Consider the following 18301-nt stretch of genomic DNA (forward strand, 5'->3'; position numbering starts at 1 on the left):
CTGGTAATGCTTAACTGACTTTTGCTCACCATTAGGAGTAACAGTAGCCAGAATTGAGAACAGAGACATTTTTATTAACCTGAAATAAATCAAAATATTAAATACACTTTGTATGGAATAACAATGCTGTGTGGCCATATAGACCTCTTGGAATCTGTGTGGAATTGCAGATGTCCAGTAGCAATGTTCAAGATGACAGCCCTGTTTTCCAAGTGTATCACTGTAAGTATGAGAGATTCAAGGCCTCTTTTGAGCCCTCAGGTCCTGACTACACATCTGGAATGTGCTTGGCTTGTACCCACAGGACAGAAAACAATGAGCAGCCTGGAATGCAAGGAGCATTAATGAAGGCATGGGCCTCCCTGCAGCCTCAGCTCAGCCTTCCCTAAGAGCAGGGGGAGCACTGAGTGAGCATCTCCATGGCAGGTCCTTAATCAGCATAGCAAAGGTTCTGCTTGTGTTCCTGTCTTCTCCTCCACTGCCCAGAGTTCATCCAGCCTAGATCCCCCTTTCCCTAATTCTCTGGACCTAAGGCTGCTGTCCCAGAAGTTGTTGCTCTGTGGAGGGCTGGAGTTAATGCCTTGTTTCACTTTTGCCCATGAGTGTGAGTGAATAAAGTCCCCCTGGCCCAGAGTTAGTGCAGGGAGCAGGGGGAAGCAGGGCAGCACTGCAGGGTGAGGGTCAGTCACTGGGGCAGCACAGCAGAGAGCAATAACACAGATCCAAGGGGGATACTGCACTGTGCATCAGGGAATATTGCAAATAATAGTCTCTCAAATTATGTAGGTCCTTGGGAGCACCAGCTGTTCAAAATTTTTGCTGTTTTCTCTATTTAAAAATTGCCTTCAAGCTTTCTCATTACCCCTGGAAAAGACAGTGCCAGAGCAGTGCAGTAATGAAATAGCTGCTGTTCTATCCCAGAGCAGTGGTGGGGTGTATAAATGTGTGTCAGCAGCTAATGAAGCTGTGGTTCCCAGCTGCAGAGGCAGAAAGCTGCAGATGCAGGTCAGGCCCAGGGAAACCCTGCCTGTCCTGCCCCAGATGCACAAGGGGAAGTGGCCTGGGCTCACTTTTATTGCAGTCATTAAGATAATGTCTGTTTTGGCTGCTGCATGGGGAATCAGATGTAAGCCTGTCTGAACCTTGGTTTTGCTGTTAAACTCACTCTAACTTGGGTCTGAAGTTACTGGAAGGCTTCAGTTCATCACCTCTGTGCAGCACTGCGGTCCCTGCTTGACAGTGGGAATTGCAGCAAGGTCTGACAGGTGCTAAATACTTCCTTGTTCTTCTTTTATTATTATTATTATTTGTCCTCTTTATTTTGACATCTCTTTCTAAATAAAATAATTTAGAAGCAAAAAGTACCGATGATAGTTTTTAAATCCTAATAATAAAAAACCCCAACAGATTATATTCTAAGCCTCTTGGAAAGTCATGTTTTCATTTCACTCAGTGTTTTTAATCAGGAGTATATATTTCAAATATACAAACATTATAATGTATACCCTTAGAGGGGCTTGTCTGCTTGTTAGCTCAGCCAGTTTTCAAAACAATATATTTTCAGATATAAACAGTTTGCTCATATTGAAGCTTGGAGAAATTGTAGTTTTATACTTGTTCTGCAGAGTATGCTGTTTCTTATCAAGCTGTATTGAATTCCTGTTTTTAATAAATAGTGGTGTATTTTAAGCAACAAAGTAACACTGCTTAGTATCTTTCTTTCTTTCTTGTGATGGATATATCCATATTTTTTAATTCTTAAACTCTTTTTGTATGTCATAGATCACATACCAATTCCTGAAAGCCCTTGATGGCCAAGCTGAAAATCACAGTGGCAGCCCATAATGAAAATTTGTGCATTTCATTAAACCCTTTTTTTTTTAAGATAGTGCAGGTTGTTTGACCATAATATAAATATTTGTCTGTTCTTCTGTATTTATATTTAAGACATAATTATTGTGACTGTTAAAGTCACAATAATTATGAAAGCTTGTTTGTTTTCCCAGCTCTGTCAACCAGTGTTAAAAATCCAGTGGGTCTTGCTTCCCTGCAGGAATTAATTGAAGAGGTTTTGTCCATAGTGACTATTTTACTTTTGCAGCTGTTACAGACTCAGAGACCAAATTCCTTTAAATAGGAGAATTAAGAGGAATTGCAGCTCTAGGAATCTGATCTCTTAACTTCAGTTATGTAAAGTCTGATTTTCTGGTGTGACATTGTCATCTTATGTTATGAAGGTTTTGGGGGTTTTTACTTCAGTCTGTCCCAACAGAACTGAATTTTCATTGGGCTCATGTTTTGAGGTGAACTAAAAATCTGCTAAATGTATGAAACCCAGTGTTGTGCAGACTTGACAAAAATCACTCAGCAGTAGAGGCAGAGGTTCATGCTTTATTTTACATCATTTCATTTAGGTTTTTTTCATTCTAAAGCCCATAGCAAGTACAAGTAACTTTCTTTTACCTTTTTATTGTAAACATTTATGATTAAAGTGGTGGAACCAACAGTTCAACAGGAGCCAGTGTTCTGTTCACATGCACATTAGCTGTAGTACAGGCAACATCCAAAATAAATTTTTTCTGGCATTTCCTTCAATCCATCAAATGTAGCAGACAAATTTTTAATTTCTCTTTAACAGTTTTGTTCTGTACGAACTTCAAAATTTTTCATCTTTTGTGTGAAAAAACTAATGCTTGCATTTAGTTATTTTACAATTGACTTTTTAATGTATATTTTGATTCATTCTCTGCCCCAGAGCAGCACAAAATGGTAAAAGGATTTCATCCAGCAATGTAAGCTTTCTCATATGGAATTGTTTAAAAATAATGATGGAGTGAGAGTTGAAAGCAAGCTAACTTTAACCTTTGGTAAAATTGGTCAATCTTCTGATTGCACAGAGTCAGAAAAAATTCTGTGAGGTATCATATGCAGTAATTAATTTGGGGTTATCATTTGACTGTGAGTGTACTTTTCTGTTTTGTACAGCTGAAAAAGCTAAGAGTGAAGTTAGGAAATCCTGGTTGGCAGGAGGAGCTGTGCTCTCATGTGATCGTGTGGCAATAAACATTCTAGTTAGTCCAGTGTAACTAAGTGATGGTTAGCACATTTTGGCTACTGCATCCTGCAGGATAAATCCTGGGATACCAGGGAGCCCAGACAGAGCAGAGCTGTGCTCAGGGTGGTCCCAGAGCTGCCAGCTCTCCCTCCTCAGGCCTGTGCCTCCCTCCCTGCCAGGCTGATGTGCCAGCACACCTGGAACTTTGCAGCAGGGATCTCCAAAGGCACAGCTGGCACAGGCAGGTGATGGCTCTGGGAGTGTCTCTGCTGACTCCATTCACACACACTCACTTAGAGACCACAGAGCTTCAAAATGAAGATTTGGGGCATGGATTCCAGGCATAAGGAAAGCAAAGCCCTGCCATAAATTGTTGTGCAGCATAGCCCCACCCAAACACACTTAGAACTCTAGGGGTTTTTTTCCACTTTTTATTCTTTGTGGAGTAAATCTCAGGGTCTTAAGGAGAGCAGACACAACTGTGTTGCTTTTTTTCTTACTGTGTGTTTTACTAAAGATCTGATTTTTGTGTCACAGGCTTGTGGACTACTCATGCAGTGTGGGGTGGTTTTTGTGCCTCAAAGCTTCAGGTGTCCCTGGAGTGGGTCTGGGACACTGGTCCTGGGGGTAGCAGCAGAGGGTACAGCACTGAACAGCTTTTTCAGCAGCACTGAATATTCACAGACTGTAAATAGAAATAATTCAGAAATTGTACTCATTAGTGCTAATTTCAGATGAGAGCACTGCTTACATCATCTGGTAAGGTAAAGGTAAAGAGGGGACAGTGGTGGAAACAGATGGGTGCCAGTAGAGCAGGTTGTACAGCCCAAATACTGCCCTGTCATATTCAGCTGAGCCCAGGGCTGCTCTGGGACCTGGGGAAAACAGGTTCCTCATCCTGCGCTGCCTCTTTCCCTCCCTGAGGTCCAAGGAAGGGATGGAGTGCTGCTGACAGACAGAAATTCTTGTGGGCAGACATTGGTTTGGGTAAGGTGGTGCTTTCTTGCCTGCTTTATTTGCTTCACTAGGAAAAGTGAAAAGGACAGAACAAGATGATGGTTGCCAAAACGTGGTCATTGCTGAGCTCATGGTTTAGTTTCTCTGTTGAAGAAGTCTGTCTGCAATTGTAAAAAGCAGGATTAGTCAGCCTGCCTAGAATCTGTGTTGGAAATGTCACTGGAGCCAGTGTTTGTAGCAGAGGAGTGCAGGGTGCTCCTGGTACAGATACAGAGAGATTATTGAGAGCTGCTCTAGTCAAGGGAAATCCTTCCTGATTCTGCTCAACAGGAATATTCTGAGCCCTGTGAGTGTCTGGTCTTTGCTTTCTTAAACTGAGGTCTTCAAACTTAGAGATTATTTTAGAAAATGGTTCTGATTTTCACTTCCATTTCCTTTGCTTTTAGTAGTTATAAAAGGGGAAAATACCCTCATTTAAGTTGTCCTTTTATAATGTTTTCTCATATAGTCTGTCATATTTTCTTTTAATTATAGCAAGGAATCATATATACATTCAATCTGTGTAGTCTCTTTTGATATTGACACTTCCTTTCTTTTTTTCCTTTTTTTTTTCTTTTTTTTAAGATGGAAATATAGTAGATGAGGTAAAAAACAGTCCTTGATGTAGCATATTTTCATTGTTACTCTTTGCTGTGTTTTATTATTTTAGTGTTTCCTTTGATTACCAGTATTGACAAAATATGTTTCCAAAATGAAATTCAGGTAATTTATGTTATTGGTTTGAATTAGAATTCAGAGAATATAAAACTTGCTGAATTATTTTGAGACTTCACTTTGTGGTTGCCTACCCTGCACATATTATTTAGCCTCCAGGGTAGTGATACTCTTAGTCTTCCTTAGTAGTTGTCCTGCATCATCCTCTGGATTATTAATAATGTGAAAAAACATGAGTAGTAAAAATCATGAAGGATTATGTGAAGTATTTTTGGAAGTCTGGATGTGAGAATGGAAAGGGCAGTCCTGAGTTATTTGCCTATCTGTGCTGATATCCAAGATAACCAAAAACCTTCTCCATTATTTTATGTGCACACCCAGAAGGCAGCAAAGGGACCCAGTTCCTGTGTGCACGAGCTGTGCTGGTTTGTGCTTCCCTGTGCTTTGGTGCCCTGCTGCACTCTCCCATAACAGCATCTGCCTGAAGTCAGGAGCAGTGTGTTTTCCTACTGCTCCACACTTCATTCTTGAATTCCTGCAGACCCGTTTGATTAAGATCATCTGTTCCCAGTAACTTATTTCGCTACTTAGGTAGGCAGTTTGTTCCAGTGCCTGCAGCCCATCACTGTGAGAGGAGAGGCTCCAGGGAGTTCTCCCACTGCTGCTGGCTGCTATTGCAAGCAGCAAAGGTGAGAGCAGGCTGCTGACCCGAGGCAGGGCTTGCATGCAGTCCCTCCGTGCTCCCAGTGTCCCCAGGCTGGGCGCTGGCAGGATGTGAAGCAGGATCCCGAACGATACAGCTGCACTGCAATTAGAGAGAGCATGAGACGGTGCCCCAATCATTGCAAGTGTTTTCTGGAAGTGCTGTGGTTTCGGGGCACTTGCAGGATCAGGCTTGCCCTGGCTCCCAGCTCAGTGTGTCACCTGGCTGTTCCCTGGCAGGTGCTGCAGCGTGTTTGACAGCGGGCGGCAGGAGCCCACGGGGCTGAGCGCGGCTCTGCAGGCCACGGACCTGGTGGGGGTGCTGCACATGCTCTACTGCGTCCTGTTCCACGGCACCAGCTCCGACCCCAGCACTGCCAGCCCCAAGGACAGCTACGCTGCCAGCACCGTGCAGGTGGCCATCCAGAGCTTACGGTTCTTCAATAGCTTTGCTGTTCTTGACCTGCCTGCCTTCCAGGTAACGGGTGTTTTAAAACTTTTCGTAGTGGGATGATGTTAATTATTGATTATAGCTTTGGACTAAGTTTTGTCTTTAAGATCTTAGTTACTGAAGGAGTTTTTAAATGTTAGATTTTGGGCATGAAATTTCTAACTGTTGTTATGTCTGCCATATAGCTGTGGCTGATGACTTTAACCAAAAAGTGAAAATTTAGAATACTGAATCAAATCCATTATGTTTTCCAACTTATTTTTTACTTGTTTCTAGCATAGTGCTTTTTATATTTATTAAGCCCCAAAAGTGTAAAAAGAAAAATCTTAGTCCAAAGGACGAAATAACAGTTTATTTTATGTGAAAGGATTTGCTTGTATTATAACCACATATTATAGTTTCCAGTGCTTTTGGGGGCCAGTTGATTTAAGATTGTGCAGCTGAAACTGATAATCACTTGATATAATTTCTTTACCAAGTAAAATTTTGTTGACCAAAAATTGGAAAATATGTTTTCATAATTTTTATTAAACTAAAAAAAAAAAATTAGTCCTGAGAAGGACTATTTACCTTTGTCTATGAACAGAGTTCAAGGGTAAATGAATGATTTTGCCATACAAATAGTGGTATATTTCTCAGGTAAGTTAGTAAAGTTGTATTGTTAATATCAAACTTGTCAGAAGGCATTGCTTTGAAAACACATTTAGCAGCATCAATCTTACACAATTCAACAGAACAGTTTTCTTTTCCATTTAATGTGTAATTTGTAGTGTGCTGTACCACACTCTCCGTCTGAAGTGCATTAAACTCAGCAAGAGCTTTTCACAAGTGAAGAATTTAGTGTGGCTCCTTCAGCTGGTGTTTCTTGCCATGGACTTTCAGTACGTTTGGTATCATCTGTAACAGCATCAAGACTTGTGTGTGCAGCAGAGTTCAGCTGCAGCACCAGTCCAGTCAGGGTTTGTTGCAGGGACAGAAGCAGGATATTGACTGGAGTTTGATTGCACACACTACTGACTCCATTTCTTTCTGTCAGTCAAGGCAGTTCCCTCCTGACCTTGGTTCAGCACTCTGGGTCTGTGACAGACTGGCTGTTTGTGTGCTGCTGTAGGTGTTACAGGTGTATGCCAGAGTCAGCCTTGACTGGAACAGGTACACTTGGCAGGGGAGCTGTAGCAGATCCCACTGGCTGGAGGGCTGCTCCCTGCTATCCCAAGAAACCACTGGTGTTTTAAAACACCAGCTCCTGCTTACCCTGTCTGTATTTACCCTCTACCCACGCTGTTACATCCCAGCATTTGTAATAAACAGTCAGCATTAACCTCCAAACCCCATGGTCTGTGTTAGTCTGTTCTACCCAAAATGGTTCAAGTCAGTAACTCTTGCATGAAGAACCCCAGCAGTGGGAGCTGCTTCTCTCAGTTCAGGGGCACAGGGCTCTGCTCAGGAGGTGTCCAGCTGTTTGCTGGACTGTGGGGATGCTGTTGTGTGTGATGGACAGGCACCCTGGGCTAGCTCAGCAGCTCTCCCTTCCCGTGCATTAATGGGATTTGTTTCTGTACTGTTTAAAATAACATCCACCTGAGGCAGTTTGCTGGACACTGACCCCATGGGCCATGGCAGGCTGGCAGACAGAAGAGGGAAGAGCCTCCTGTGTGATCATTATCTCTAAGGAATAGTTTTATCACAAATTGGTAGGACTGTGGAATAGGAGTTCTGATTAGCAAAAGAGGTCTGGTATTCTCGAGTTTGTATTAGCACAGATGGCTCATGGGTATATATTTCATTTAATTTGACAGTATAAACAATTGAAAGATGGTAGTGAGAAACAGCACAGGGTCCTGAGCTGATATTAATTCTGGCTAAAAAGGAAGCATAGTTTCCTTGAAAAATTAGTTTAACTTTTATACACAAACTCAGGTGCCCTTTGACCTGTTGTTATCAGAGGAGGTCAAACCCAGAGCACTGGGTCACAGCATGCACAGGCAGCACTAATTAAATAAGGATGGACCTGAGAACATGGCATTCACATGACATAAAGCAGTAAATGGTGGCTGTATTGGGCATTAAATTTTGAAAATACACTGACTTACCAGAATGCTTGAAGTTCAAGATCGAAAGCATCCACAGCTGAGCCTGCTTCCACTGTCAAGGATGATCCTGCTTTTCTGGGTGTATTTGGAATTCAGCAGGACTAAACTATGCCACAGCCTGGGATTTATGTATATATATTTACCACAGGCTACAAGGTAGAAAATGAAGAAAACTCTGAAATGAAAGAGATTTTCTCAGGCCTGCATTGCTGTTTCATTAGAGCTAGGAGACTGTCATGCTCATTCCTTGTGCTTTAGTTTTCCCCTTTGACCCTGTGTCGCTCTGTCTGCTTGACATGTTTATTAAATAGAGGCTGTAGGCTGCACAGATAAAATCTAATTCTGAAGCTCCACGTTACAGCTATTTGCCTACTTTTAAAAAACATCCCAAGAAGGTTTGCAGCTGACTGTTCTCTCCTTTTGGATGTTTCTAACTTTTTGTAATGTTTGAAAAGTCATTATTTGTTATTAATCATTTTATTCCATTCAGAGCGTGAGTTATTAATGAGAAATGCATTTTGCTCTGTTGCAGAAATGAAGATGGTTTGGTTTCTTTTGCTTATTTCTAAGAGATATTACTAAATATTCCTGGATCATGTAATGTATGTCAAATGAAATGGTCAACCTAATGCTACACTGAATGTCAAATAAGCAGAATCGAGTTTTTTCTGTGTCCCTTGAAAATTTGAATTTATTCTTGCTTCTGTGGCTTTTAATATTATATTCCAGTTGTGAACAGTAAGCAGCTGAAAAAAGAAATCTGATTGTGGCCTTTCACAAGGAAGAACATAGTCTGTACTTTGCAAAAACACCCCAGAAGGGTGCAGTTGGTGTGCACAAGTTCTAGAACATGCTGCTGGAGTGTGATTTCTGTTTCTTGGTGTTTTTCAGTCGATTGTGGGAGCTGAGGGGCTGTCCCTGGCCTTCAGGCACATTATCAGCTCCCTGCTGTGGTACTGCTCTCAGCATACCTGTGAAGGATTGCTGCACGAAGTCATCATTTGTGTGGGCTACTTCACTGTAAACAACCCAGATAACCAGGTAAGGCAAATGGAAAAGGGGCTCAGAAGTTATCAAGGGCACATTTAGTCATGGATCTCTCATTTAGTCAGGAAATTCATCCCCTCAGCATTGCTTTTGAAGCACTTGGGATTCTGTGAGCACAAACGGATGTGTTTGCTAAAGAGAAACTGAAGTTGTTGTTAAGACAAAGACATTGATTTTGTGTGTCCATAAGCAAACTCCATTTGTAGTTCCTCTGCTGCCATTGCATTGATTTGAACTGGCCTTGCACCCTGCCAAGGCACACTTAGCCACTGATATTTTTAATTCTAAGTTAGCTTCACATCAGCTTAATCAGATGGTTGTGGTACCCAAGTTAAACCTTTTTAAAGCCAACTAAGCTACTCTCCCATGAAGACTTGACCTTGGATGCCAATGTAGCTGTCTCCCTGCTTGCCAGTGCTCAGGTCTAAGCCATTCTTCTCCATGAATCTTTTCAGTCATAAACTAAATGCCCTATTCAAGAAACAGTGAAAATTCCCCTTTAGCTTCCTTAATTGTTGTCCACTTTTGCCACTGGACTCCGTGACCTCTCTTACTGGCTTATAAAGTAAAACAGACACAAAACTCAAAAAATATTTCAAATTTATTGGTCTTAAAAATCTCATGGTTTCCTCAGCTTATCTGTAACATCTCAGGGTGTATTGGGCAGGGCTTGGCACTGGCTCTTGGAATATGAGAAGCTGACTCTGAGTGTGTAGGTACTGCATTACAGTGCCCATGTGTTGGGTATGATTCAGGTGAATGCTGCATTTTGGGAAGGTACTCACTGTGTTCTCTCTGTGTGCTCGTTCCCTGTTCTGCTCAGCTTTTGGGATAGGGGTTCAGGGTGAGGAGCTCAGTGCCCTCAGTTCAGCTGATGAACTGGAGGAAGTGTTAAACTTGTCAGGAAAGGTTTTAGAGAAAAGCTGCTCTATAACATTCTTACAGTTATTGGCTGTAATTGGAACACTGTAATATCTTAAAGCTGACAGTGCTGTCACAAGTATTATATAATTATACAGTGATGCTTCTGTGGGATTGGCCACAGCTGGAGGGAGGATGCTGCAGCCTCCCTACCCTGTGTAACCAAAATCCCACTCGGGATCTGGATCTGCCTGTTGGCAGCACTTCAGAGTGGTCATTTTTAACCCTGTGTGGTGCTGATGCCATTTTGAGTCCCTCTGCTGCCCCAGGGTCGAGCTGGCCCCAGCAGTGACAGCAAACCCTGTCATCTTCTCTCTGCAGCTCAAGGATTTCTGTTCTGGAACAAAGTCCAAACAGATGGGATTCATTGCATGCAGGACTTGGCACTGCAGGAGCAGTGCAGCAGAGAGGTTTCCTGCAGCACAGGGGCTTCCTGCAGCACAGGGGCTTCCTGCAGCTCAGGGGGTTCCTGCAGCACAGGGGGTTCCTGCAGCACAGGGCTCCTGCAGCACGGGGGGTTCCTGCAGTACAGGTTCCCTGCAGCACAGGGTTCCTGCAGCACAGGGCTCCTGCAGCACAGGGGGTTCCTGCAGCACAGGGTTCCTGCAGCACAGGGGGTTCCTGCAGCACAGGGCTCCTGCAGCACGGGGGGTTCCTGCAGCACAGGGGCGCATGCAGCACAGGGCTCATGCAGCACAGGGGCTCCTGCAGCACAGGGGCTCCTGCAGCACAGGGGTTCCTGCAGCACAGGGGCTCATGCAGCACAGGGGCTCATGCAGCACAGGGGTTCCTGCAGCACAGGGGTTCCTGCAGCACAGGGGTTCCTGCAGCTCAGGGGGCTCCTGCAGCACAGGGTTCCTGCAGCACAGTGGTTCCTGCAGTACAGGGTTCCTGCAGCACAGGGCTCCTGCAGCACAGGGTTCCTGCAGCACAGGGGCTCCTGCAGCACAGGGTTCCTGCAGCACAGGGCTCATGCAGCACAGGGCTCATGCAGCACAGGGGCTCATGCAGCACAGGGGGTTCCTGCAGCACAGGGTTCCTGCAGCACAGGGTTCCTGCAGCACAGGGGCTCATGCAGCACAGGGCTCATGCAGCACAGGGTTCCTGCAGCACAGGGCTCATGCAGCACAGGGGGTTCCTGCAGCACAGGGGGTTCCTGCAGCACAGGGGGTTCCTGCAGCACAGGGGGTTCCTGCAGCACAGGGGTTCCTGCAGCACAGGGGTTCCTGCAGCACAGGGGCTCATGCAGCACAGGGGCTCATGCAGCACAGGGGCTCATGCAGCACAGGGGCTCATGCAGCACAGGGGCTCATGCAGCACAGGGCTCCTGCAGCACAGGGTCCCTGCAGCACAGGGGATTCCTGCAGCACAGGGCTCCTGCAGCACAGGGGTTCCTGCAGCACAGGGCTCCTGCAGCAGTGCCAGCAGTGCCACCCTGCCATGCCAGCAGTGCCAGCAGGAAGCTCCCAGGGGGGAGCCTTGGGCTGGGGCTGGGCTTTCCAGCTGGATCCTGGAGCCTTCAGCTTGTGCTCCTGGGGCTGAAGATGGCCTCTGCAGCCCTCAGTGTCGGGTTTAGGGTTTCCGGCAGACAGCCCTGCTGTGTCAGTCCTTCTCATACCCTAGAAGCTCTCTTTTAGGGTGCTTTGCTTTGGAGCCACCAATGTCAGATGTCATGACGTGCTTAACTTTTTATGTCATTTCTAATATTCCTCGTTAATAAGATTTTAACTGAGGCAGTTGGGTTTGGCTTTTTTGTTTAAAAAAGCATTTTGAAAAACTGCGGCTTTCCTCACTCAGGTACTTGAAAAATACTGGGAAAGATTTTTAGTGAAAGGAAGTAATTTTTCTTTTACTACCAGGCAAAGCAGTATGACTTGCTTATGGTCATTATTTTAAGGTGCTCTTTGTGTTGTGACTTCTACTAGACAGGCTGCTTTTCATGGAGGGGGAAGTGCTTTCTATTCATTCAGTTATGGTTGAATTTTTTATTATGTTAAGAGCTTCCAATTTTTTCTTCCCTTGTTGATCATCTGGGGAGTCCTACTAAAAATAAAAAATTGGTCTCACAGTGAAAGTTTTCAAATAGTAGGCTTGAAGTCCTGGCAAGTACAGTGTAATAAAAATAGATACACTAGACTTGAGCTATGAAAACAAATTTCTATAAAGCCAGAAAGCTCTATTTAGTATTTGAATCAACTTTAACTGAGTCCATAAATGATGTATTTCAAGGCAGATTCAGGTTCTTCTTGCAGTCAAATACGCATTTGTTTGTAGTTTAAAGTCCTTTCCTCTCTACATTTGTATATTTGTATTTCTTATTACAAACGGAGGTATGTTTTCATTCCTTTCCATACTCAAAACAGAAAAGGACAAACAGTTTGGAGTTTTCAGCATCCCTTTTTGTTGTTCCTTTTTCTATCCACATCAACAGATAAATATCCAAAGCAGCATACTGGAAGAAGGAAAATAAAGCAACTTAAAAAAAAAAAAAAAAAAAGTGAAGCAGTTCCCCAGTTTGGAGAATAGATAGATTTCTAAAACAGAAATTTTACGGCCTGTCAACCTCAGCATTGACCTTCTGTAGTAGTACTGTGATTTAAGTAAGTGAACTACTACCACTATGCAGTCAAAATCATAAGAGGGCAATTTCCTAAACATTTCACATTCATAGAACAAAATCTTCCAAGAGCATCATATGCCAGTCATTTAATATAATACAGGGTTGGCTTCATTTGTTATGCTGTCTGTAGAAGTCTTTAGAGTTAACTGAGTAGCAAATGAAGAAGGAATGAGGAAAGTGCTTTTCTCTTGTGCAGCTTGGAGCCTGAGATTTCCCCCCAGCTCCTGCTGGGTCCCACCCAGAGGCTCTGCCTGGGCTCCCACTTGGTGTTTGCACCACGCCTGGCTTTGGGCAGCCCCAAGTGATTCTGTCAGGAGCACTGAGGACAATGGATTCCTGAGGAACACATTCCTGAGTGTTTTGATAGTGCTTGCTCTGTTTATTTTAAAAAGGCTGTGATTTTGCTGACTCTGCCCACATATAATATATTAGTAATATTCCCTTCCTTCGTTCCTATTTTGTTTTAACATTCATAAAGCTTTTCCAGGGCAGCTGCTGTCACTGAAGAAATAAATCAGTTATGGAAGTGCAAACTGCAGAAGGCAAGGCGTGTTTCTTTAATATTTGAAGCTCTGCAAAGCCAGTGGTGAGCCTGAGCTGCCCTGTCTGTTCTGTATCCACACGTGAGCTCTGTTTACTGCAGAGCCAGACAGCCCCTGCTCACAGCCTCACTGGGCATCTGCTCCTCGGGAGGGACCAGCAGGGAAAAGGGATTCTCTTGTTCTGGCCACCATTTAATCTGCTGCTATACAAAAACAGGTCCCATGATACCAAGGATGGACATTAAAACTAAACTGTGTAATAAAAATAATGTCCAATCTTTCAATAGCCAACCCTACTATATCAGACTGTAGAATTACAGTTTCTAATTAAAATAGTCTTGTTAATTTAAATTATCCTTCTGTTTCATTACATTTTTATTCCCTTTTATTGTTTGACTTAATTAGTATAATGAATATAATTATCATGTGCTGTCAACTCACCTTATTTGCATATTATATTGAATAATTGAATGTGGTCCTGTAATTAAATTAACAGGAATGACAGATGATTTGCTTTCTTTCACATTGCTGCATTGGGAATAGAAATCTTTCCATATTCATTGCAGTTAGGGAATATTTTTCATCTGGAAAGTCCTCACAAATCAGATCCTCAGACTCAGGATCTTGCTGATAGGCTCCAAAAGAAGTTGCATTGCTATGCCTTTCTTTAAATAAAAATAGCTTTTGTTCTGCCAGTCTTTGGTACACACTGTATTTAGAGTGCTCTAGAAGAATCCCACCAACTTTAAAGGTTTGTAAGATATGAATTGGATGTTTCTAGAAGATACAGTTGCTAGACTGCAAAATAAAATCTCTGCCGAAAGAGTTAGGAAAAAGTGTGTGCAGCTTTTCAGAACTTTGTTATAAAAATAGGCTTGTAGATAGAAGTAAAAAGTTCTCTCAGAAGTTTTTCAAAAATTTACATGTACACTATGTGTCCTTGAAGAAGGAATTTCATTCCCAGAAGTCTTCCAGCTGCATAAGTCTCACTTACTTCTCTGTCCAAACCCTCTGTCCCCAGACATTTGTGTCCTTAACAAGGTCTGTTACTATAAACTCTAAATAATTGAAATGTTAATATCTGATGATCCATATGCTGAAAATAGAAGCACGTGGAATTAGATTTAATAGTATCAGTCACCTACTAGAAATTACTCCTTGCTATACAGGAAAATTTGTTGCAAAACATGTTTCAGGCATCCCTGCTAACTCCAGGTAAAGGAGTAAGGAGCAGTGAGAGTACAGGATATTTTGGGAGGGAATTTCTCCCATGTTAAATATGTAAAATACCACACAGCAGTATCACAAGTAAAAATATAATGTGTAAAGAAATAGAAATACTGTATGGTAGGCATAGTTCTGAAAGGACCTTGAAATTTAGGACTCACTTGTGGCACCCAAAGCGTTGGTAGTTAGTCCCCAATAAAGGTTTCATTCCAAGATTATTTTCCTTTTTTTGTTAAATGATTGCCTTATGGTCATATTTTCTTCTAAGCATTTTTCCTGTGTGGTAAGTCCTTCTTTTGTCATAAAGTAGCAGGAGCCTTTGTCCCACAGTGTGTATCACAAATATCTATCTGTGTATGACACATCCTAGCTGTGGTTACAGGTATTGGGCTGCAAGGAACACTTACAAAGGGATTTAAGATTAAAAGTGACCTTCTGGAGAGAAATTATTTTGTGGTTTTGACAGAGTTAGTACATACTGAGTTTTAGGATGGAGCCAGTTTTCTCTAGTGTTAACGGGAAGGAAGAAAAATACTTCTAAAATGGAAAAATTGTGAAAATAGAAGTCAACAGGAAAACTTGCAAGTTATAAAAATATGTAGAGTTTCCATATGGGTTGTTTACTAGAGGCAATCATTAAGCTTTCATCGTTTATGTTGCTTTTGGGGCTGTGGAGGAACTGGAACAATTTTGATCTGGTAGGTGGACTTTATGAAAATATGGCAAAGAGGCAGGAATTGGTAGTTACCATGCAGTTAACATCCCTATCTGTAAGTAAATAAGATCTAAATTTACTTAATTCTGATTTTATTAGTTTCTTCTCAAACAGGGATTTTTAGGAGTATTGATTTCATGTTGAGGTTACAGGTTTTTTCATTAAAACTTCTTTTAAAAGCCCCACACCCTGATGTTTTAAAGCTTTAGAGGTTTGAACAAGAAATACCTGGTAAATTTTGTGGAATATCTGATTTTGGCAAGTGAGTGATTAATGTGAAGTTGTAGTCTTGACTCACATTTAGAGGCACTTGAGCTTGTGAACAGAAATCCCCTGAGGATTAAAGTGCCCGAGTTAGAGCTGAGTACATTAAGGCAGCTCTGTAATGTATGCCTTGGCTCTCACAGCCTTACATCCTCAGCCACATAAATTCACTTAAGTGAACCAATGTCTTCAGGAGAGATGGCATTCCTGTCTGGGCAGTCAGGCAAAAGTGGGGATGCCTTTTAGGTAATTTGTCAGACACCTTTGTTGTTGTTTGAGCTTCCTGATGAACTTTTTCTTTTAAAGAATGATCTATGACAAAGCAAATCAAGTATGTCAGAAGCATTTGGGACTGCACATTTCATGTGTCACATCCTGATTGTATTTCTAACATTCCAAAATACATGCTGGATTTTTGGGGGTTTTTGAGAGGAGGTGGGGAAGGTAATTTAATATGAGCAAAGACTTAACATGAAGTAAAGTGTATTTAGTTTCAGTTCATGATGACTTGCTCGTTCCTGTCTGGAGGAGAAGAGAGAGTGTATGGGAATTAGTGTGAGAAATTAATGCATTTGGATTTATCTTACTGTCTTCCTCTCAAACTGTAAACACGGAAGGATAAACTTATCTCTCAATGTCATAAAAGCCAGTAATTTCATCAGCCTTCAATACAGTCCCTAACTGAGGCTTAGAGAAGAGAGGGAGCTGCTGCTGCCTCCGGACAGCCGTGTTCTAATCTTACTCCTGGGTCAGGATAAAAGGAGTTTGGTGGTCTCGGCTTAATCCCCGGTGGAACTTCGTCCACATCGAGAAAACACCGCAGAGTTTGGCGTAGTCCTGCTCCATCCGCAGTTTGTTCCCGCTCGGAGCTGGGCTCGGACGGAGGCAGAGCTTGCGCAACTCCGCTGCCGCTCCCACCCAGCGCGGCGCTCGCCCTTCGCTTGGGAACCGCTTTTCACACGGACACTTTCAACATTAGAGTCTAAAGCCTGCAAATCTTTAATCAGCCTTGCGAGCTATTGTCTGTCTCGCCTGATGTGTGAGGGAACTCCCTGTGCCTCTCTCATAAAGTCTCGGCTGCCGCGGCCCCGCAGAGCCGCCGTGGCTGTGCCCGGCCCCACGGCGAGGCAGCGGCGGCTGCTCTGTGTCCCGGAGCTGACAGCTCTTCCTCGGATGCTGCTCCGAGGCTGGCAGCCTGCGAGAGCCCCGGAGGAGTCTCTCCAGCCCCTTGGCTCGTGTTCAGCTCCGGTCACACTTGTTTGAAGCGATACTGAAACATAAAGAACAAAATGCATTAATGGAGTACTATGGAAAATGTTGCTCGTCTTCCTCTCCCCTTAGTAAAGGGTAAATTGGAGCTTGTTTTTCATGGCAGAAAAGAACATTTTCTTGCTCTCTCTTTGAAGCTTTGTCTCAGACAGCTCTGTAATATGTCCAGTGGCTCAGTGTTTCACAAGCTTTTTAGTTGATGATTGGGTTCTTTGACAAACCCTTTACATTTCTTGTGGAAACCATAAGACAAAACGTGCTAGGAATAATAATTCCAAGACTATATAGCTTACTTGTGAGTAGAGTTCCAGAGTGTGACAGGAAATATTTGCTTTTGAAGAGAGAAAATGCTCTGAGACACACAAGAAGATTTTATGTGTTTTAGACTGTAATGTTGGAATTATTCACACCTTCTGGGGATTTTGACCCAAACTAGCAGTTTCCAAGGGTGCTGGCAGAAACCTCAGCCAACAGTTTGCCTGAACTTCTGTTGACTGGTCCTGTTTCTTCTCTGCCCTTTAAATCATCTTCATTCAGATCAGTTGGATTTCATTCACAGTAAATGACTGCAGAGCCGTGCCCAAAGCAGCAGCCTGAGTTTAAAGGGGTTCATCATCGAGGCTGGGGATGTTATCTGAATGTGAAGATGATTCTTCAAAAACAGTGCAGGGCTACAAAGGCTAATTCTGATCACTTCAGGGCTCAGAATAACCCCTGAGGATCCGAGATGTGTCGTGATGGATTTTTAATTTTATCTGACAGAAGATAGGTATTTCTCATACATTGGATGTATAATAATACTTTCTGATTTAAAATTATTAGGCCAACACTTGAACATACGAATCTTCTGTTACATTATTGTGGAAACAATGAAGCTTAGAATTTTCTAGAAAGCAGTGATACCCTTTGGTTTAACAGGGTCCTTAAGTATATCATTAACACAAAGTGTGAGAACAACCTCACATTTAAATATTTATTTTTATGTTAATAAATGCTAAAATGCTGTCACTCCAGAAGTTAGGCTTTTCCTTAATACCTTCTCCTGGTCAGATGTTGGATTATTATTTTCTCCTAGAGCTTGGGACAAGTATTAAATTCACAAGTAACCTCAATGCATATTAGAATTGCTTCCATTTTCCTTTCATCACATTGTAACGAAGTTTATATTTTACAATATTTGTTTAATATTATTTATTTATTGTTAAATTTAATCTTACATATACTTCATTTATTGTCTTATAACTAAGAGGACATGTTAGTTGTCATTTTGGGCTGCATTTTTTCAAAAGCTTTGTATAATGACCTTTTGCTAGATTTTCCACTAGCATCACTTTTGATAAATATTTTTACATTTCCAGTGCATCATTGTCCTGGTGGTTGGCCCTTGTCCTATCTTAAATGTTCATATGTCTTAGGATAGTTACACAAAAACTGATGCAACAATTTTTTTCTGTGATGTATACACAGAGCACCCTTGAATCTGCTTAAACCATAGAGCTCTAAAAGGACAATGCTTAGAATGTGCTTTATAGGAAGGCTGATGTTATTCCTGAACCACTCTTATCTTCCCTCTGAAGACTTACATGTGACACTAAGAAAATAAACACTGGAATTTTTCAAATAGACAAAATTCTTATTTCTAAATTTCAGTGTAGCATTCTGGAACTTTCTTTTTGCATGGAAATAGTGCTGTGATTCCTGAGAAATGCCAGGAGGAATTTAGA

At 42.4% G+C, this 18301-nt stretch overlaps 1 protein-coding gene across 1 annotated transcript in view; it reads left to right on the forward strand.

Moving 5' to 3' along the window:
• Positions 1-18301, forward strand: part of SCAPER (S-phase cyclin A associated protein in the ER) — a 141267-nt gene that overhangs the window by 111981 nt on the left and 10985 nt on the right. Inside the window, exons 28-29 of the mRNA XM_066558860.1 lie at positions 5669-5906; positions 8864-9013. Coding sequence (XP_066414957.1) covers positions 5669-5906; positions 8864-9013 — 388 coding nt within the window. The remainder of the gene's footprint in view (positions 1-5668; positions 5907-8863; positions 9014-18301) is intronic.

The sequence above is a fragment of the Molothrus aeneus genome, chromosome 13, assembly GCF_037042795.1.
Source record: "Molothrus aeneus isolate 106 chromosome 13, BPBGC_Maene_1.0, whole genome shotgun sequence".
Lineage (NCBI taxonomy): Eukaryota > Metazoa > Chordata > Aves > Passeriformes > Icteridae > Molothrus > Molothrus aeneus.